The 21,000-nt window shown below is 38.4% G+C and overlaps 1 protein-coding gene across 3 annotated transcripts in view; it reads right to left on the bottom strand.

Annotated features, from left to right (window-relative positions):
- FNDC3A (fibronectin type III domain containing 3A) overlaps positions 1-21,000 on the bottom strand; it is a 115,446-nt gene that overhangs the window by 70,006 nt on the left and 24,440 nt on the right. For all 3 annotated transcript variants that reach the window (XM_085215867.1, XM_085215866.1, XM_085215868.1), the window contains exon 3: positions 5,010-5,085. In XM_085215867.1, coding sequence (XP_085071993.1) covers positions 5,010-5,085 — 76 coding nt within the window. The remainder of the gene's footprint in view (positions 1-5,009; positions 5,086-21,000) is intronic.

The following is a 21,000-nucleotide window of genomic DNA, read 5'->3' as shown; positions in this document are numbered from 1 at the left end:
CCTCATCTGGAGTACTGTGTCCAGTTCTGGGCTCCCCAGTACAAAAAAGACAGGGATCTCTTGGAAAGAGTCCAGCGGAGGGCCACAAAGATGGTGAAGGGCCTGGAGCATCTCCCCTATGAAGAAAGGCTAAGCGAACTGGGTCTTGAGTGGTACGTGGAGACAGGACGAGGGGAAACGGACATAAGCTGCAGCATAGGAAGTTTCGCACGAATGTGCGTAAGAACTTCTTCACGGTGAGGGTGATGGAGCACTGGAACAGGCTGCCCAGGGGGGTTGTGGAGTCTCCTTCTCTGGAGATATTCAAGTCTTGCCTGGACGCCTACTTGTGTGACCTGGTGTAGGGAACCTGCTTTGGCAGGGGGGTTGGTCTCGATGACCTCTAGAGGTCCCTTCCAACCCCTACAATTCTGTGATTCTGTGATCCTAGCGACTAACCTTAACGCCAATACTCGGTTTCATTTTAAAACATGAAGTATTCATGACTCATTCTAATTTACATATATTTTCTTATTTTATTATAAAAATGGCCATCTTCCTTTGCAGAGGCATATATAACATTGTCTCTCTTATTATGTCAAGTAACATTTAATAGCCCTTAGCTGCAACTTGGGACTGTTATGAAATGTGCTTAAGATGAGTCATCTTCATTCATTTATCCTGCAATAGGAAGAATTCATGAATGAGTGATCTGCAGTAATTCAACTCTACAAAGAGAGCCCATTCACATACTTCAAACCTGGTTATCTGAATCACTAATGTAGCTGATTATTTCACTTCAACAGAAGGAAATTTTGGCTTAAGAAAAGTTTCCACAGCAGTCTGAATACTTCCAGTATGTCAGAACAGTATCTAAAAGAACTTACTGAAAATAAGCATTTTGGTGTAACACATAGATATGCAGCCAGATATCATCCTGTCTGTCTAGCAAGAAAATCATGGTGTCTTTGGAAAGTAAAAGCCCGACAAATGGTTTAAATTGAAGTTGTGTTAAAAGAGTGGGCAGAAGTCAGTGCTATCAGACAAACCACTGTGCAGTCAAACAAAACGTTATAGAATCAGAAATTGTCCATTGATACTGAAAAGTGTTCGTCTGAAGTTGTAGTTAAGTCAAAATATACACAGCACAAAAGCAGCTAAAACCTAAGCAGTTAGCTACAGAAGTATAAAACAACGGTGCTTGTTATTTTACAGAAATATGCATGCAATACATAAAGAAAGAAATACACTAAGTCATCAAAACTCAGTCAAAATAAAGGGATTTGATTAACCAAGGAGAAAGCGTCCCTCAACAAGCACTGCTCTTTTCCTACAGATTTCAAACTAGGAAATACACACAATGGCCTTTTCATCCAATCTTAACTGGCATGGAAGAGGCACATGTTAAGCAGACACTTCTCACTTACAGCTCCAGATCATTTAAAGCTTTAGAGATCATCTGAGTGAGTTATATAGCAAGCAGACAGCAAGTATAGAGACCTCAAGTATAGAGACCTCAGTATAAATGCAGTATTTTCTTCAGAAGTTAGGCCACAGAAAAAGCACAGTGTGCTTCTCCATTAATTGGTTCTTTACGTTTTCTTCACTGACAATTTAAAGAGTATTCTAAAATATTCACTATATACATATCTCCCCTTTCTTCTGGAAAGACAATGACTCTTCTTGTTTTCAAGTTGAGAGATTTACAGAGTACAGAGTATCCAAAATATGTATAGTACTCCTCAGAAATAAAAGAATTATGACAAGAGCACCTCAATTTTTCTAACAGAACAACAAATACAGTTAACATTATGGTTAGATTTAAAAACAATCCACACTGACTTCAGCAGACATTGCCATCTCAAAGGTGAAATGACCAGTAACAAAGCACAAGGCAGCTTTAGAATCAATGAAGGAATGATTTAAGTAAGCTGCACAAACTACTGCACATGTGTATCTGCACTTCTATGAGGGATCCACCCAGAAGCAGCTCATTACCTCTCAACTTCTATTCTTTCATTTTTACAATACACTTACATAGTTGCAGTTTAAGCATAAGCCAATGAAAATTGCTTTGCCAGAATCTGAAACTGTTATCATTTTAATCACTGGTCAACGCACAGCATTCCAAATAGTTATTATCCTTTGCAATCTCAAATTATTTCTCCTTTTCCCTGGGTATCTTTTAGTAAGATTTTATTCCAAAGAAATCCTAACCACATTTTTTGTAAGGTAACTTTTTGCTAAATGTAGTTTAGAATACAGACTTAGTATTTTCAAGCACTGCTTTTTAAATGAAGTTCCCAGAGCCAGCTCATTTTAGAAAGTAAACTCAGAAACCAAGAGATTTCTTCATATTGTTTTGATAAGGGAATGTTTTTAATGAAGTATTATGTGAATTTCTTGGAAAAAAAAAAACAACCCTATGCCTGTTCCAATTCTTTCTTTGGGTAAATTCTGAGGCATCAACATTAATTACATCAATATACAACGTTGTATATAATTACAGTTTTTCTGCGAGCAATGTGCTGTATCTTTGGAAAGTAATATGCAGATACACATTTCTAACATATGCAGCACAGCTTCTTTTTAAACAGCACGTCACAGAAAAAGCAGAAAAAACATTTTTTTTATTGACTGTTAAGTCAATATGGTCAGGCAAGAATAGAAAGATTGGCAAATATTTACAGAAAAACAGACTGGAAAGCAGTATTAAGACACATTATGATGACTAAATCAACATCCCACTAAGAGCTTCTCCACTAAATTTCTGACATTTTTGTTTCTCCATACCTTTTTCTTAAATAAGCATCTCTTCAAATAGTGCTCATTATGTATTTCCACATCTCTAGCTTTGAACTGATCTAATAACAGAGTGCGTACGGTGAAGAAAATAAAAATAAAAAGGAAAATAATGTGAGGTTTCCTTCTTTAGTGTCAGTGCAATAGTATCCTGTGGCTATAACCCATTTTGAAGACTGGGCATCCATTTTGTGGCAAAGTAAAGCAGACTGCACTTGAGAAGCTGTGGCAGAGCAAGAAGGACCACTGATATCATATAAATCTCCACAGCGTGCACTACATGAAATCATTCACTTTTCACAAATCTAGATAAAGTAGACAAGGTAAACATTCCTCATTGTTGCAATACATACCATTAAACAGAATAGAATATCACAGAATACCCTGAGTTGAAAGGGACCCATAAGGATCATTGAATCCAATTCCTGACTCCACCCAGGACCTCCCAAAAGTCAAACCATAAAATAAAACAGTACAGTATCACTTGCCAACGGAGTTTCTTCTTTAAGTCAGAAAGACCCAAAAAGTCATGAAGGTAGAAAGATCTACTGACATTATCATCATAACACAGAAATGCCAAGAGTGGCAAGAATAGACCAGAAAAGGTGCATTCAAGTGAACATGCCCAGCTGGTTCTGTTCTAAGATTAGTGAATATATAGACACGAAAACCTAAGTTATGATCTCTGTTTTAACACCACCTACATATATGCCATATTATTTTCATGTCCTGGGAAGGGGGAAGGACAAGGAGAATGCCCACACAAGTTGTGTACAGAAGCTGCAGGACTTTTAAGGAAAGTTGTAAAGATCATATCTGAGCTTATTCCCAGTGAACAACTGTTATCTAATTATCTCTTACTCTCACCTTCATATTTAAAGTGTGAAGAAATAAGCAGTTGAATCAAATCACAATAGCAAGTTGTCTATTTAGAAAGTAACAGGATCAAGAAGGATAAAAGCAGTACCACAATAGGTAAGAACTCGAGTTGTACAGATACAGTATTTTTACAGTATTTTTGCAGTTCATCATGCACACTTCCTACTTTCAAAATGACTGTGCAAGGAAATTAAACCCACAGAAACACAAGGTACGCTTCTCCTCAGCGTTCTGTGTAATACAGGTAAAATACAATGCCCTATCTGTTGTTGTTGGATTTTTTTTTTTTAATCTTAAACTGCAAGACAAAATTAATTTGTTCCCCTCGGAAATTGCGAAGTAACTACTATACAGATATGTTTCAAATAAGAGTCTACAGAAACGTGAGCTGCAATACTGACTGATTTGTGGTTAAAGTGAAGCAACAAGACTGTGCAACTAGCACACTCTTGAAAAATGGCACTAATGAACATGTAGACTTTAAGAATTGTTGATGTAAACTTAATTACAGTCCAAGGCCTCTTTTTAATCAGCTATCCTGTAGCCCAAGGACCCAACTCTGACACTGGAAACAGACTTTTTATCTCAGACTGAAAGGAGGGAAAAGGAGATGCAAGCTTCTTGCTTCAGCTTCTCAGGACTGCATCTGTTGGTTCTGGGACAACACACAGAAAACAGAAGGTAGGATTCGTTGTCCCAGCAGATAACAAACAACAACAAAGTGACCTTGTATCTGAATATGTATCTTGTATCTTATAACAGAGTGAACTGGTATTCTAAACAACAGCAGTATCTGAGTGCTTGTTTCTTGCAGCTGTAGATTAATTAACTCACAGCTAGTTTAATTCAGAACAGAAAATATCCAAAATGACTCCCATGTATTCTTGGATGAAGTGTTTGTACTTTGAAGTGAGATCAAGCTAGACCTCATGGAGGACATTGTTTGGCAAGAAAACTACCAGTAGGATAACAGACAACTACTGTTAGCATAAGCAAAACAATGACCATATTATAGCAAAGAATAAAAAAAACCCCAACATCCCTCAAACCAAATTAACAACTCTAACTTTTAAATTAAGGTCTGTTTAATAAATAAGCTTAATGAAGTTGCTACAATAGTACTTGCCTGTTTTGTCTGCAGACTAAAAATGCCATGTTATTTAATTTCAACTAATACAACAAAAAAGTACACTCCTCGTGGTACTGAAATCTAACCCTAACACGAAGTCTTTTAGACTATTAAATAAAGCTTGTACTTAAAATTACTTCAACACTAGAAACTGCCTTTTATTTATCTTGATGCAGAATGCGGAAATATTATATATATATATATATAATATATGTTTTACCTGTAATGCACTGAAATTGTCCATCTTCTCTTCTTATTGTAAATGCTTCCCCTGGATTAACTTGCACAAGAATAACCTTAAAAATAAAAGAGTGTTCACAACCATTACATGGGAATATGTTACAAAAGCTTAATATGCGTAAAAAAAAAAAAGTTAACTGCAAAAAAAAAAAAGGTCTGAATATATTATTTTCCACTTTACATTATCTGCTGCCTTTATCCCACGGAGAAAGATTAGAGCAAGAGCAATTACAGACATTTTAAACAAACTTTTTCAAATAACCAAGCAGAGAACAGCAACTAGGGTAAAAACAACACCTGTACAAATTTTATTTTCTGGACTGTCCAGCATAATCAAAACATTATTTCTATGGCTTAAATTATTTAAACAAATTACATTTAATTCCACATTAATCAAACTACTACAGAGGTAACCCAGGACTTCCAGTGCTTATATTTTAAATATTACTGCTTGGCAAACAGTTTTTCAGCATAGGAGAAACATCCTGTAATTTCCTTCTTTTCATGATCCAAGCACGTTCATACATTCATTAATGATAAAGCATTATCAGAACTAATAAGAAAGTAAGCATATCAGATACACAATATGGAACAGTATGAATAGTTTCATTTGCAGAAAGCTGTTGAACCTCTTCTTTTCTTCATGTGTGTTTGCTGGTTTTTGTTTGTTTTTCGACCACACAATGTAGAATATGTAAAAAAGCATACGCAGCTGAAAAACTATGGAAATCAGACAGAAACCAAAGTAAAAGTCCAGCACCATTTTAGACTTCGGGATTCTTCTTTGAAACCTGACTTCGAGATAGTATGTTTGTAGCTGTGAAGAATCCACATAAGATTAAAACAAAGGAAAACACAGAACAGGTACATTTCATAGAATCCTTAGAGTTGGAAGGGACCTCTGAAGGCCATCTAGTCCAATTCTCCTGCAGTGAACAGGGGCACCACAACTACATCAGGTTGCCAAGGGCCTGATCCAGCCTCACATTGAAAGTCTCCAGGGACAGAGCACCTCCGTCCAACCACATCACTAGCTTCCCTTCTAGACTCCTCTTCAGTCTTGCTTGCATGCAACTTCAAAAATTTTGGCCAAAAAAGTTTACTCTGTTAAGCTGCTAAAGGAAGTATAATTGGGCTTGTTGCTGCTTCTTTACAAAGAAAATAGAAAGCTTCAGTGCATAAGAAGGAGCGGGACTGACTTTTTACATGTCTGATAGTGATAGGACAAGGAGGAATGGCTTTAAACCAAAAGAGGGGAGATTTGAGTTAGATGTTAGGAGGAAATTCTTTACTCAGAGGGCAGTGAGGCCCTGGCACAGCTGCCCAGAGAAGCTGTGGTTGCCCCATCCCTGGAGGCACTCAAGACCAGGTTGGATGGGGACCTGGGCAGCCTGAGAAGCTGGCTGGCACTGCCCATGGCACAGGGGTTTGAACTAAATGATTTTTAAGGTCTCCTCCAATCTAAGCCATTTTATGACGATATGTCTTTCATTTTATCATACTGATAATTTTCCCAATCATCTAATGTATCTGACTATAAAATTCAGTAAAAGTTAGCACTTCTGCTGTACCCTGAACTCAGAAGCAAAATTACAGAAATGAGCTTCAAATAAAGCTTGTATGTCTTCAGAATACATTGTATCACCAGAGTTTGTTGCAAGTGCTTGTAGCTAGCATTTTAGCAACTGAATACCACCTTCAGACCATGACAGAGGGAACTGAAAGCGACTGACTTGCTACAATTCCTTTTCCAGCCTTTCCAAGCAGATGTAACTTCTTGAAGATGTGTATTTAATTCACTTACCTTTTACTCTCTGCTGCAACTTAAGGTTCTAGCTTAAAATTTAGACAGGAACTTAAAAGCTTGCCATCTGCGTGGGCTGGAAAGTATCCAGATTTGCAAATGTTTTGGACTTATACCTTGACTTTTGGGAGGAGCCATTCTGGCAATCAGTACAAGTTTCAGTTCCATGTGTTGAGTGTCCATAATACAGAATCAGAGAATCATCAAGGTTGCAAAAGACCTCTAAGATCATCTAGTCTAACTGTCAACCCATCAACATGAACTATGTGAAGAAGAAAAGTTGTAAAGCTCTCAAGTTTTAAGCCAACGGGTGGAACAATTAATTCCCTTGATTACTTTCTAGTAAGATGGAACGAGGGATAAATGGTGTTACTCCATTGCTACCATTTCTTCAGTGCCAATGCCTGGCTCCTGGCAGCCTGGTAACTCCTCTTTTGTTGCTTTGGGAACCTGCTGGTCCTCCTCCTCCAGACCCTTGGCTGTAGGATATCTGGACAGGAGGCTCCAGCTAGAAAAGCTAAGTACATTGGCAATGGGCCCATTGGCACAACTGCAGCAAGTGGGCCACGTACTTTTTGATTTTCTTCTGTACTGTTTTCCCTTGCATGAAAATCTTTGTTGCTTGTTTCACAGTGCCTCTTAGAAGATAAAGGCTCAACACCTGGGCATAATGCAGTGGGAGAGAGCACTGCTGGCACTGGCTGTCCATGTGGCAATGATGGAGTCCGTACTGCTTTGACACTCCAGTTCTCAACAGGCTTTCCTGTCTCTGAGATCATCTGAATACCAATTGGCTGGGAAGACTGGCTGACTTAATGCACGTTAATTAGATGCTCAGGAATAGGAAATAGAGGTGGTTTGCTTTTTTTTTTTTTTTCTTCAATGGACCATTAGTCTGTTTGATGTGTGATTCTGTACTTAGCTGAATGGCTCCTGCTTCCAGCCTTGCTTTTATGTAGTACATTCTCATTTATATTTTTTACAACTGTTTCAATATAGGCTACACTTGCTGCTAAGTGTGCCAAAGAGACTCAATCAGGGCTGAAGTCATTTCAGAAGAACCACTGGTTTCAAAAGCCATTGTGCTGGGGAGTAAAGTGTATCAGCCCTGGTTCTCTGCCTTAATTCTGGTGACCCAGGGAGCCATCACTGCTTTAAGGACATTTCTGACACCCTCAGCTCCTAAGAATATACAACTTGCAAGAAGAAAAACTAAAGCTATGCACAGTTACAAGGAGATTGGTACAATCCTGGTCAGAGGAGATATAAACAAGGAGAGACAATAATTCCCAGGGATTCACTCCTATTACGTAAGAATCTGATGCACATAATCAAAGATGAAAGAAAATCTAAAGGAAAAGGTAATATCTATATTTCATAGCATCATGTGTTAGGGAAATAAAACCCACAGGTTGCTAATACTTAGAACTCTTTAATTTTCAGCAGTTTTGTTGAGGCCTGCACATCTCATTGCCCAACAACACCACCTCCTCAAACCACTGGTGTTATGAGAACGGAAGCCCTCATCTTTCACATCAAACATTCTAGATCTCAGCCTCCTTCCTCTGCTGGGCGAAATATTCATGTTGGTTGTGACCAAACGACAAGCTTTTGCAAATTCTGGTGGTTCAGCCTCCTCCTCCATGCATTGTCCTTTTGGTGACAAATACAGTTGCTTTACTCCGCTATCCAAAAGGCTAAAATTGCTACCCAAATCCAAAATTCTGCTATCCAAAGGCTAACATGCATTATTCTACTCACATTCCCGCTAACTGCTGTTCTAAAATAACTGCAATAAATTGATACAAAAATCATTTATGGTGTGCCAGCCTCAGTGGGATGCACGTTCAACAGAGTTTTCAAATGCCATTTCTCTTACTAGATCAACAAAACACTAATAAAAACTTCACAAGCTTAACAAAATAATGGGAGTTTAAGACACTGAGTCCTTGATACGTGCTCTATAATCCTATAAATGCATTCAAAACACCATCTACTATAAAAAAAAACACCTAATAAAATTTAAAAACATAATTGCTGAGTGCTAACACAACTTTGACTCAACATATTTTTGTCTCAAGTTCAGAATAACATGACTACTAAGAAATGGAGTATTAGGTCAACAACCAATTTTTTGTCATTTTCACTGGGGCTATAAATTGCTTCCTTTGAACTGCTATTTAATAATGATTCACATGACCTCAGTACAGTCCTCAATGAAAAGCAGTACAGAATCTCTATTCAGAGGAGATTAGCATACAAGCTGAAAATAATGGAGTAGAGCTACACATTTATCCTCAAAACAATCATTTCATAAATAAAACAAAGTGGCCAGCTCACATGGCTGAAGCTTGAAATACCTGTAACATCAGTTGCTGAAAAGTATTGAGTTTTTAACAGTGCAATTTCATACTTTTCAGTAGTACTTAATTCATTCTACAAAGGACATTAAAACGAATGAACAATACACTAAACTTTTTAGTGGTTTAATTAAATTGGTATGGATTACAGAGGTTTCTTAGTACAACGTTAAAAGCGAACTTTATCCTAAAAAACATGGAAAGATACTGCAAAAAGGAACAGTCTTCATTAAAACCACTTTTTAGCATGAAATACTTACTTTCCTGAAATTTAAAGGACTTGCCTTGCTGCCTGTCCACTGTCAGTCTAAGATGCATACCCTGGATTGGCATAGACCAGCTTTCTAATAAAACTCAATTGTGTCAGGCATTAGAAAGCTCAATGAGGTTTTACTGAAGTCATTGCTCAAACTCAGGCAGCTGCTCAAGCCAAGTAAGAGTGTAAGAAATGTCCTCACAGCCTTACCGGTGGCCCAGGTCAGTAGCCTATTCTAGTGCAGTACTTTATCTCCAATACATCAATTGTAGATGCTATATTTAGGGAAAGCAACAGAGTCTGGGCAGTTTCTGCAGCCCATCTTGCTCACTGCCCATACATTTGCCTCAGCTCTTGGGATTTGCTTACACTGTCTGCCTCCTTCATTATTTTTTTTGACTCAGCAATTTCCTCTCCTTTTACGCCCAGTTTTCGCTCACTGCAGGGTCCCAATATTTTCAACCTCTAAAACAGCTGCTTCAGTCCCTTGACCACATCAGTGGTACCTAAAACTAGATCTGCATTAGCAAAGTGAACAGTGCACAGCAACATTCCTAGGTGCTGCAACAATCGCCTGCAAAGATGAACTATGTTACAGCAGTCCTGATCACAACTGGGGCAGATGCCAGCTACCACTCTCCCAGATGATGCTACAAACTGTTCCAAGGCAGTTTGCAGACAGATATTCCTTCTGGAGGAGGAAACAGTTTCCTAGAACAGACTTGTTTCATGACATTCAGCCTCAGTTTCTGAGAACATTCTTGAGCACACTTAAATTACAAATACATAAACACTGCCTGGCAGTAGCTTTGCCTTTTTGAAGGACTAGTAGTTAAGGGATATCATCTTCATCACTTGTGAAAAATGTCTCTCATCTAAATCTCAATTTGACCTGTCTTATTTGACAAATCCATTCCTATAATACAATAATTTTAGATTTTTTATATTATTAATCTACTTAAATACAAATTAAAATACAATTTTACTGTAGCTCAAGTAGTATGATCAAGCCTTTCAAAGACACACAACATTGAGTTAGATAATTGTCTGTTAATAGTATGTCAATCAACTATACTATCAACAATATAGTTGATATATATATATATATATATATATATATATATATCAACTATCAAAAATAATTTAACAATAATTTCATCTGAAGGTCTCATATATGATTTAGCTTTACCAGATCAGTGTGAGATGGGATGAGAAAGTATTCTGATCTTTTATCTACAGAATCAAAGGCAGTACAAATGCTAAAAGGACAGAATATCAATGCTTCCTATTTTTATTCAGTAAGCTTTAAACTACTGGCATGAGAAATTACTGGATTCTTCTGCAGACCGAATTAGAAAGAGATCTGAATATCTTTTCTTCAAATCCTTACCTTATTTTTAACCCTTATGAAATATATTTAATAAAAATAGCAGAGGGGGAAAAAAAAAAAAAAGAGGAAGAATATCAACAACAAGAAGTGGAAGAGAGGCTGCAGGCAGAGCTGCAGCCACCTGGACTCAGAGCACTTTTCCAAAACAGAGAAAATGTTAAGGTCAAATGTTAATGCTCATCTCCAGAAAGATCCAGAAGTAACATTTATCAGCACAAAAGCGAGGCTGCAGAAGCCAAAATAAGCTTCAAGGAGGTATTTCTCCCCATCAATATAATCACAGCAGTATTTTCTAAAGGCAGAAGAGTAATGACGAAATGTTGTTGGTCTTCACAGATATCAAACACCTTCTTAAACACCCTAACATGTTCCTCATGGCACATGAGTACACAGGTTAATGTATTTCTTCATTGGATCCTAGTTGGGGACAGAAGGGATTTAAAATATAGAGCTAGCTAATCCTGTTTTGAATATGTTAGCTTGCAGACTAATTAAATTTAGCTAAAAAAACCATTAATTCCACTGCAACAACAATTAAAACCGACCCTTCATTCTGTCAGTAAGAGACACGATTTTACAAGCATCTGTGCTTCTCCTTCCATCCTGCTAACTGCAGTAGCAATGTGTCAGCAGTTTGCCACATTTCCAGGCAATTTCAGTGAGGAAGGAAAGGCAGCTTAGGACTTGGGATCACATTATAACATGCAGGGGAAAAAGTTTCCCTAGTGTTCTCATCCACAACACAAAAAGTGAGGAACCAGAGGCCTTCACAACTAATGCTCACTGAGAAGAACATGTCTGTCTTCCACCAGACAGACAGTAAGGAAGACTGAAGTAGAGGCAGCCCTGCCCACAGCAGGGGTGGAACTGGATGGTCTTTAAGGTTGCTTCTAACCCAAACCATCCTACGATGCTAAGTTCTTGGGGGCCTGGAGCCAGACTACAACTGATTCTGGTAAAGCCCCTATATAAGGTGAAACACTTGCAGGGCAAGAACACAAAAAAGCTTAGGCTTAATTCACAAGATTGTTACTTCACTGTTTTAATACAACATATTTCCATAGTGGACACCATAAATAGAATTAAAAGTCTAAATTATTTCTGCCCATATGGAGGGGAAAAAAAAAGACATTCCATTAGAATCATAGAATGGCTTGGGTTGGAAGGAAGTCCAAGGATCATCAAGATCCAAACTCCTGCCACAGGCAGGGCCACCAACCTCCAGATCTGGCACTAGACCAGGCTGCCCAGGGCCCCATCCAACCTGGTCTGGAACACCTCCAGGGATGGAGCATTCACAACCTCTCTGGGCAGCCTGTGCCAGCACCTCACCACTCTCTCAGTAAAGAACTTTTCCCTGACATCTATTAGGTAAAACCTGAAATGTGTCAATGAAATCTACAAACTTACCTAGTAAAACTATTTAACAAAGGACATCTCATAGCAACTATTACACAATTTTCTTCTTTTGCTCACCACCATACATATGCAAAGGCAGCTCTGAACAGCACTGTCAAAACTGGCAAGGCTCCCTCCTGAAACATCCACATGCATGTACATGATACATTCAGCCAAAATTATACTGCTCTAAGGAAATAAACAATCACTGGCAGAATATTTCCTCACAAATACTCTGCTGTTCCTACCAAATACACAGAGGATAAAACAGAACATATGTGCAAAAAGCTACATATGCAAAATATTATTACCAATATATCAGATATCCAGAGGTAATATTTGAAATTCACTGTTTAAATTCTACAAGCTTAAACTTAGCGTGAAGTTAAAAAAAACAAAACAAAACAGAAAAACAGCAGTACAAATGACTGTTGTCCAGAAGTATGCTGATAACACACTGATAGGAGCAAAAAATATCTGAAATTAAGACAGTTCCTTAGCTTCATCCTATCCCTGCCATGTAAGGCTAATAAGATCTACCTAATTTATCAGATTTTTATAAGGCTTATGGAGAAATGTCCAGTTTACCCTTATCACATAAGGATGATTCTCACTATTACACATCATGAAGCCACAGTTTCAATACCTGCATTTCTAAAAAAGACAAGAATGAGATGTCATCCTAACTCTTGTGAATTCACACAAATATTGAGAGATTCAATTCAGATGTAGAAAAATTCCAGTTACAGTTTCAGTACCATCAGCTGTGTTTCAAAACTGTTGTGGCAAGTTACGTTGCCCAAATAAGTGCTTTTATGCCTAAGAGCTTCTCTGTTTGTGGAAAACTATGCAATGCCCTTTTAAAATATTGAGTTTTCTGAACATCCGCTGCTTTATTTCTAACCAGTCTTACCTGAAAGATCAAAGCCATCACTTTAGAGTTACCGGGATATGAGACAAGTATTTTCTTATTTGCATTAAAGGAAAAATCTATAGATGTCAAGCTCTTTACGTCCCTCAAGGGTATACCTGCTCTCAAACCCATTCTTCAGTATCAAAGACCATCAGCCTTTTGGAGGGGAAAACTAAAATGCTAAGTGTTTCAGTCCAGACTGAGGCTAACGAAACCAGAGTAAAATTACACTAAATACTTTGTCTCAGTGCTGTCCATTGCCTCAAAGACAAGAAAAACAAAGGGACCCGACTGAATTTCAGGGCAAAGAAATATCCGGAGTCCTTTCTCCAGCCCCCCACTTCTCACTGAAGGCGAGAGGAGCTGAGTTAGCTGGTATCTTTGTCTAAAAGGAGTTAAGTCATGCCTTGTGGATTTACTTATTTTTTCCAGAATGGGTGAAATCTGGGACAAGTTTTCTAACCAAGTTAAAAGCTTCTGGATATATTTAACTCGAGTGCTAACGGATCTGCCATTAGATATATCACAATAAAAAAAATCCAATCCTGCACACCAAAACTGTCTGATATTCTAGAATATAAATAAAAATATTGAAATATGTTGAGAATGCAGGCAGAAAACAGGGAAGAAGCTAGGATATAATAAATTGATCTAATTCACTGCGAAAATCCTATAATAGGAATAACTAAGAGCAGGTTATATATGTTACATTACAACAATGGTTACAGTATATTTCAATGAAATATGTAGGAAGAATCTTCCTGTACAACAGAAAGGGTTACAAACTGAAGCAAAACTGTACTGCTGAAAAGCAGAGTTCTGCTTTCCTCTCGTGCTGTTTTGGGGGACTGCATCTTTTGAGGATCTTTTCCCCCTCACACAAACAGAAGTCTGGAAAACTAAACAGATAAAGTGTCTCAAATTGTTTCCTCCCTGGACCCTGAAACCTTAAAAAGCACCAATCACAATCCATTTCTGTATTAGCAGAAATAATGCTCTTTTCTGAAGGAAGATTATTAGGAAAGTTACAAGAGCCTCAAGGTTGATTTTCTTTTTTTTTATTATTAATTTTTAATCCGTGTTTAGCATTATGTGGATACAGGTGCTAATTCAGAAGCAAATGATTGTCAGTATATATCTGAAATAACAGAAAGATTGTAATGAAATCATGTACTTAAACATGCTGGTAAGGTACAGAAATGTAAAATAAGCAGTGGATCGACTAAAAATACTGCAGCTGAAATTAGCTCCATAGTACTGATGAGAAGTATTTTCAGCCACAAGGACAGAGGTCGATTCATTTTTGAACATTTCACAAATTTAGGAAAAAACCGTCATTAATTCTCTTGGCCATCACGACTTCAGAATGTTAGAAATCCCCAACTAAATCTGTTTATAGATTGGTACAATCACATCCATTGCAAGATGCATACTGTACCTTTAAAAGCCTGTCTGCAATGAGATTAAAAAAGGGTGCATTTCTGGAAAAGGGTGAATATAACATAATACACAACTTCCAGGCAGAGCCACATTTATGCTCTGTCATTGGGGCATTCCGAACAATCACAATTTTTTTCCACTAATCGCTCCAATCAAGACGTTAATTAGTGGCATGCTTAAATCTAGTATCCCATTTCAAAAGCCTTAGCGCTTTAACTTACTGTTGCTCGCATCCTTTTATTTCTCTCATTCAACTGGTGCTACCACAGTGACAAAGGCTGAAGGAGGATCCAACAGTCACCGCTCCAGATGCTCCAATCTGTTCCATTCACTCAATATGAGGCAATCTTCAGCGATGTGCTGAGCACTGGCCCCCCTCAGCAGGGCACCTTAACCTGACCGTCACGCCGGAGCATCTCCCTCTACCTTTCCCTAGAGCTGTGCATCCAAACAGCATGTGGAGGCAGGATGGGAAAGGTAGGATCAATTAACAATATAGTCGGCAATACCTACCTCAAGCCTTCCTTCCTATCAAATTAGCCAACGTACAGTGAGCTTCCTGCTGTACACGAATGTATCATGTCACCATAGCAACTAAATCAACAAATAGCTGCTGCAGCATCTGCTTCTGGATCATCTAACGTCAGTCAACAGAAGGCTCGGGTTTAAGAGAACAAAGCTTCCAAATATATTCCATTTTATAAGTGTGTTTTTAATTTAGCCTCCTGATTCCCAGATAGGATACACTAGGCAGGAATGAGCCAACTTCTGACTGTATCCTTGAATATATGATGCAGCTCATGACTTGTGTGCAAATAAGCCAGAAGGGGGGGGTGGGAGGGGAAGGAATAACGAATACTTTAAAAGAATTTAAAAAAAATACAGCAAAGAAGTGAACAGTTGGATTTTAATGCACTTGTTCTTAAATACTCTTTACTCCATACTGTGCATTTTTATTTGGTACATTAGGTGGTATGGAAAGGGAAAAGCATGTTTCCCAATTCTACATTATGATTTCCCATTCACATACACGCCTGCCTTAAGTAACGCAAGAACCAGAAATACCTTTTATTAGGTATTAATATTTAAGACATTGCAAGTGACAAAGATTGTTTCCCTCTATTAGTCCCCAATAAAGAGTGGAACCGAACGGAAATCATCCAGTATTACTTTCTGACAATTTAACATCTGCTGCCTTTAATCCCAACAATAGCAGGGGTCCATTGGCATGCTCTCACTTGTAGAAAGACAGCGATGTAAGGGAAAACACTCATTTCTCTCTCCCTGTGAGAATTTACTTCAAATACCACATACGGTATAAGCCTGTGCTTATGGTCTAAGTCCTGGCCTCTAAGCAGACATGGCAGATGAAAGGGCATCTTAACAACCTGGTACCTGCAATGTGAGAATGTCAGATCACTGACTAGATATTGCCTGAGCTATAGAAAGATTAAACATTATTTGGACAGTATTGTCTGAACTTTTATATAAAGAGACTCAAGCCTACAGCTCAGTTAAAAGAAAGGCTATTGGAAGTATTCTATCTTCAATTCACATTCTCTGTGATTCATCAGCACAACATTCTTTACCAAGAAAAAGCTTTCTAGGTCAAGATAACAGTTCTCCATATCCAGCATCATTTTATTACTGAAAACATTTATGTTTAATTTTAAAGTGGCTGTTTTTTCCATCTGTGTATGGTCTTCTGTTACACGGAATGTTGCAGCTACTTCGTCTCCCCAGAGCACAGTCCAATGAATGGGGAAAAGCAGACACTGAGTCTGGATAATTCCACTGCAGCTCTGAAGCTGATGCACTGTGATTTGTGGGTTCGATGCCCCATTCGCACGACCCTAAAAGCTACTGATCACAGAACATTGCAAGACTTCAGTGCTGTTATTCATGAGCTGCACATGAATTGCCAGATGGAACCACAGCTGTGGTCCAGCTAAGGTGATGTCAGTCACAAATGTAGTACAGCTCAGTTTTCCAAAATATCTTGTCCATATCATTATGCTAATGAGACTAAGGACAACTCTCTTCCAGAATGAAACCTGCTAACATTTCAAAAAGTGGTTAAATGGAAAAATGCAAATGATCTATGTAACATGCATTACTGACAACAAAAGACTATAAAATAAGAAGGGGAAAAAAAAAAAACAACAAAGTGACATCAGTTATAAAAGTTGGATTAAAACTATGCCTAGGGTCTTTGGCAATTCAAAACAATTTAAGGATCTCATGCTTTTCAAGAACATTATTTCAACTGTAACTGTCTTAATGTCATCTTCCACAATACTGCTCAAACTCCACCTTCCATTAAACCTTCTCCTTCCCTACTTATGCTGGCTGAAAACTGAAAAGTTCTGAAAACTTGAGGCTGGTTACTGTGTTAGGTGGTATTAATTCATGGCAAGCTAAGCACACATGTTCGTGGTATCCATTCAGAAAAGTAATGCCAGAATTTTTGTCTAAAATCTTGTTTTGTAGCATGAATTACAGAAAACAGGCTTCTCATCCTCATTTACAAATGTCTTACAGATACCGATCATCACCCAAGGAATGTTATGCAATGCTCTTAACAATAAAGTTTTAAAATCTTACTATTTTCCACCCTGTTCATCTAAGCAAATTACAATTTATGGGTTTTACACAATTCTCTACCCTAGCATCTACTATTACTGACTGACAACCTAGAGGGATCCAAACTCTCTCTTGACATATGAAGATTAACACTTTCCTAATGAAAAACAGAAAAGATCTGAGTAGTAAACGTTGTTAGCAGATCTCCTTTTCCAGAAGTCAGGAGGAAATCCATACAGAATTACATGGATATTTAGAATCATAGTATGGCCTGGATTGAAAAGGACCACAATGATCATCTAGTTTCAATCCCCTGCTATGTGCAGGGTCACCAACCACCAGACCAGGCTGCCCAGAGCCACATCCAGCCTGGCCTTGAATGCCTCCAGGGATGGGGCATCCACAACCTCCTTGGGCAACCTGTTCCAGTGCGTCACCACCCTCTGTGTGAAAAACTTCCTCCTAAGATGTAACCTGAACCTCCCCTGTTTCAGTTTAAAACCATTCCCCCTTGTCCTATCACTATCCACCTGTGTAAACAGCTGTTCCCCCTCCTGTTTATATGCTCCCTTCAAGTACTGGAAGGCCACAATGAGTCTCTCCAGAGCCTTGTCTTCTCCAAGCTAAACACGACCAGTTCTCTCAACTTCTCATAGCAGAGGTGCTCCAGCCCTCTGACCATCATAGTGGCCCTCCTCTGGACCCGCTCCAAGAGCTCCACGGCCTTCCTGTACTGGAGGCCCCAGTCCTGGACGCAGTGCTGCAGATGGGGCCTCACAAGAGCCGAGTAGAGGGGGACAATCACCTCCCTCTCCCTTCTGGCCACCCCTTTTTTAATGCAGCCCAGAACACAGTTGACCTTCCAGGCTGCAAGCGCCCACTGCTGGCTCATGTCCAGCTTCTCGTCCACCAGGACCCCCAAGTCCTTCACTGCAGGGCTGCTCTCAAGGAGATCTTCCCCCAGTTTGTATAAACACCTGGGATTGCCCCGACCCAAGTGCACTTGGCCTTATTGAACCTCATTAATTTACTTAATATGTTGCAGTAACAATTCACGTGCTTGGGATTTAAAACAAAAAGAAAAGAAGAACCAGATTTTTTAATGACAACGTGCCTTCTCCTTCAGTTTCTTGAGGCTATCTTGCCAAATTGCCAAACCTCTGAATATTTTCAGGGGTGACAGCAAGTAATTGTCATTTTTCTAAAATGCAGCTGACATAAAATCAGCAAGTATTTCACCTTTAACTACTGCTCCAACGTGCAGTCAGCACCACTGCATGCACTATGACCACTGACTACCCCTAGAAGTAACTGGGAAAAGGAAGAGGTTGCTACGTTAAGTACTACTCAGTGGAACTCACATTTGAAACTATACATTTCTGTATGTCTTTGCTGCTTTGTGTAGTACAAGAGGTTGGAAAGATCTGATAATTGGTGACCATCTCTTCTGGCATAGGGAGCTTTTGTTTATGAAAAAGTTTTTAAAATTCTTACTGTACCCATGTTTCCCCCCCACACTTCTTCCACATGAAGAGCAGAGCTCTCTTGATATGAAAGATGAGCTGAAAGTTGATCACAGGATGAGAAAAAATAGATGGCTTGGAGAGCTGGAGCCTTGTTTTGTAAAAATAGAAAGTCTTCTAAGAAGAACCAGTAAAAAGAGAAATGTTAAAATCTGCATCTAATTTCACTGACAAACATGTTCAAGACTTGTCAATGTCTACGTATAACAGCGTCTCTATGCTCCATGTCTCACACTGTATTGCTGAGAAATATTTACTTTTTCTTCTTAATCTACTTTGTCTGTTTTGTCTATTCTCTTCCATACTACACAATTCCCACAGCTTGGCTAAGCAAAGTTTTATTTGTCTCATTTACAGCAAATCCAATCTGTTTCATTTGCATTGAAACAGGCTGTGGTTAGTAGAAAGTGCACAGAAGATTTGCTACTTAAAATAATCCCACTGTAATATCTTTAAATCATGAAAAAATAAAAATGTAAGAGTAACAGAAGTGTTTCAAAGGATCTGTATAATGCAGCTAACAAGCATTTCTGTTTCAAAGTTTTAAACTAATCCTTGTTTACCAGGAATTAGAAGGATATTGTTAGGAGCAGTCACTTAACTCTGGAACTTTCTGAAACATCTGGTCCTGGCCAGGGTTACAAGCATCAATCTCCATAAATAAAAAATACAAGATGCGAACCAGATTATTCTTATTTCAACATAGTCCAGTGAACTTGAGTTTTACAATGCTAAGCAAACGGAAGGAAGGACAGAGCTCATACTGCGCAGTAAAGTAGTAAGGGCTAAGCTTCCAGCTAATACTCACAGAGGATGGCCAGTCCCCTTGATAGGCACCTTCCATACGTCTGCTTTATTTGAAACAATCTGAAGCAGAATCAGGGAATAAACTCATTTAAGATTAAAAGATAGAAGACTGTCAGATTAATTTTAGAAAATGAATTGAACAGAGATTCGTGTCTGAATGAAGTGAAAGGGACAAACAATTAACACTTCTATTGCTCAAGGAACTACTAATATTTGGGTAGATTTCAAATGCTTAGGGAATCAAAAAGTTCAAGGGTGTTAACAACTCCTGCACTTTGGCTGCAAGCTGTGCCAGCAGTTGCTGCGTAAAGTATTCTATGTCAAATATGTGTTACTTGGTGTTCCACTTGGCAAAAAACTACTTTGGATGACTGCCTACACCCCTAATCAAGTTGTGGAGGTCTAAATACTGTGATGATCTTAATAAGCACACATTTGAAACAAGTTAAGTTGTCGTGCAACAGTTACAGTGCTGCTAGTATTTTCCCTCCATAAAATGCCTAACAATACATTAAACAAGAATCCTACCAACATCACAAAAGCTGGTTGAGATGAGGAAACTCAGGTTAAAAAAAATAGAAGATATACAAGTGATGACGCAAGTCAATGGCATTCCTCACCTAAAAGAATTTCTTTGTCAGTAATATCTGGACATGTCTGAAAACATGCACAACCAGTCTGGCATTCACGAGAAACAATATACAACGTTATAAAGCAGTCAGGATCAACCTTTGGCCTAGCACTTGAACACATTATTTCAGAAAGGTTATAATGCTACAGTTAATTCTCCCTCTGTAGGCTGAGGCAGAGCCATTTCAGCACTTACCCTGATCTCCTTCAGGTTTCTGCAGTACAAAAAGAGGATCCAGCAAATGGGAGACATGCTGCATGCCTTACTCTACAGTCAAGAAGTTACTCCAACATCAAGTTACTGGTGGAGAACTTCGCCAAGTGAGATCATTCTGGCTGTGCAGTGCTCTGTAATTTATACTGGAGTCATTCCACAGGATTAAATGATGGGAGAGAAGGTATTGCTGCCTTCTTTTCTCTATGTTTTTGACAAAGATTTAGAGTATAAAATTTACCTGAACAACAACTAGAAACTTGAATTAAAGTAAAAATGCCCTTTAAAAACAATCTCTCCTTTGCAATGCCATTGTAAAGTTAAGAGAAAAATGTAAACAAACAAGATAAAAGAGTGTAGGCATCCATCTTCTAAAAAGTTTACAAAAGTTTAAAAATATGTAAGCCATTAGTTTGCAAAGAATATGGACAGGAAGAGAGTTTTGTTATTTCCCAGCATTTCTTATGACAGCTCAGTTTGGTGACACAGGAATATGTTAAAAGCCTGTAGTATTAAAGATTGGTATTTAAAGTAGAAATGTTAAATCCAGACTACAAAAGGAAGTGCCAAAGGAAGAACTGTAATCTGAAGTTATTAAAAAAATGCATTTCACACACATACAAATAGTACAGCACAGGTTTTGATAGCACTTC

Source organism: Meleagris gallopavo, chromosome 1 (genome assembly GCF_905368555.1).
Source record: "Meleagris gallopavo chromosome 1, MGAL_WU_HG_1.1, whole genome shotgun sequence".
NCBI classification, from domain to species: Eukaryota; Metazoa; Chordata; class Aves; order Galliformes; family Phasianidae; genus Meleagris; species Meleagris gallopavo.
This window is presented reverse-complemented; position numbering and strand designations above follow the sequence as displayed.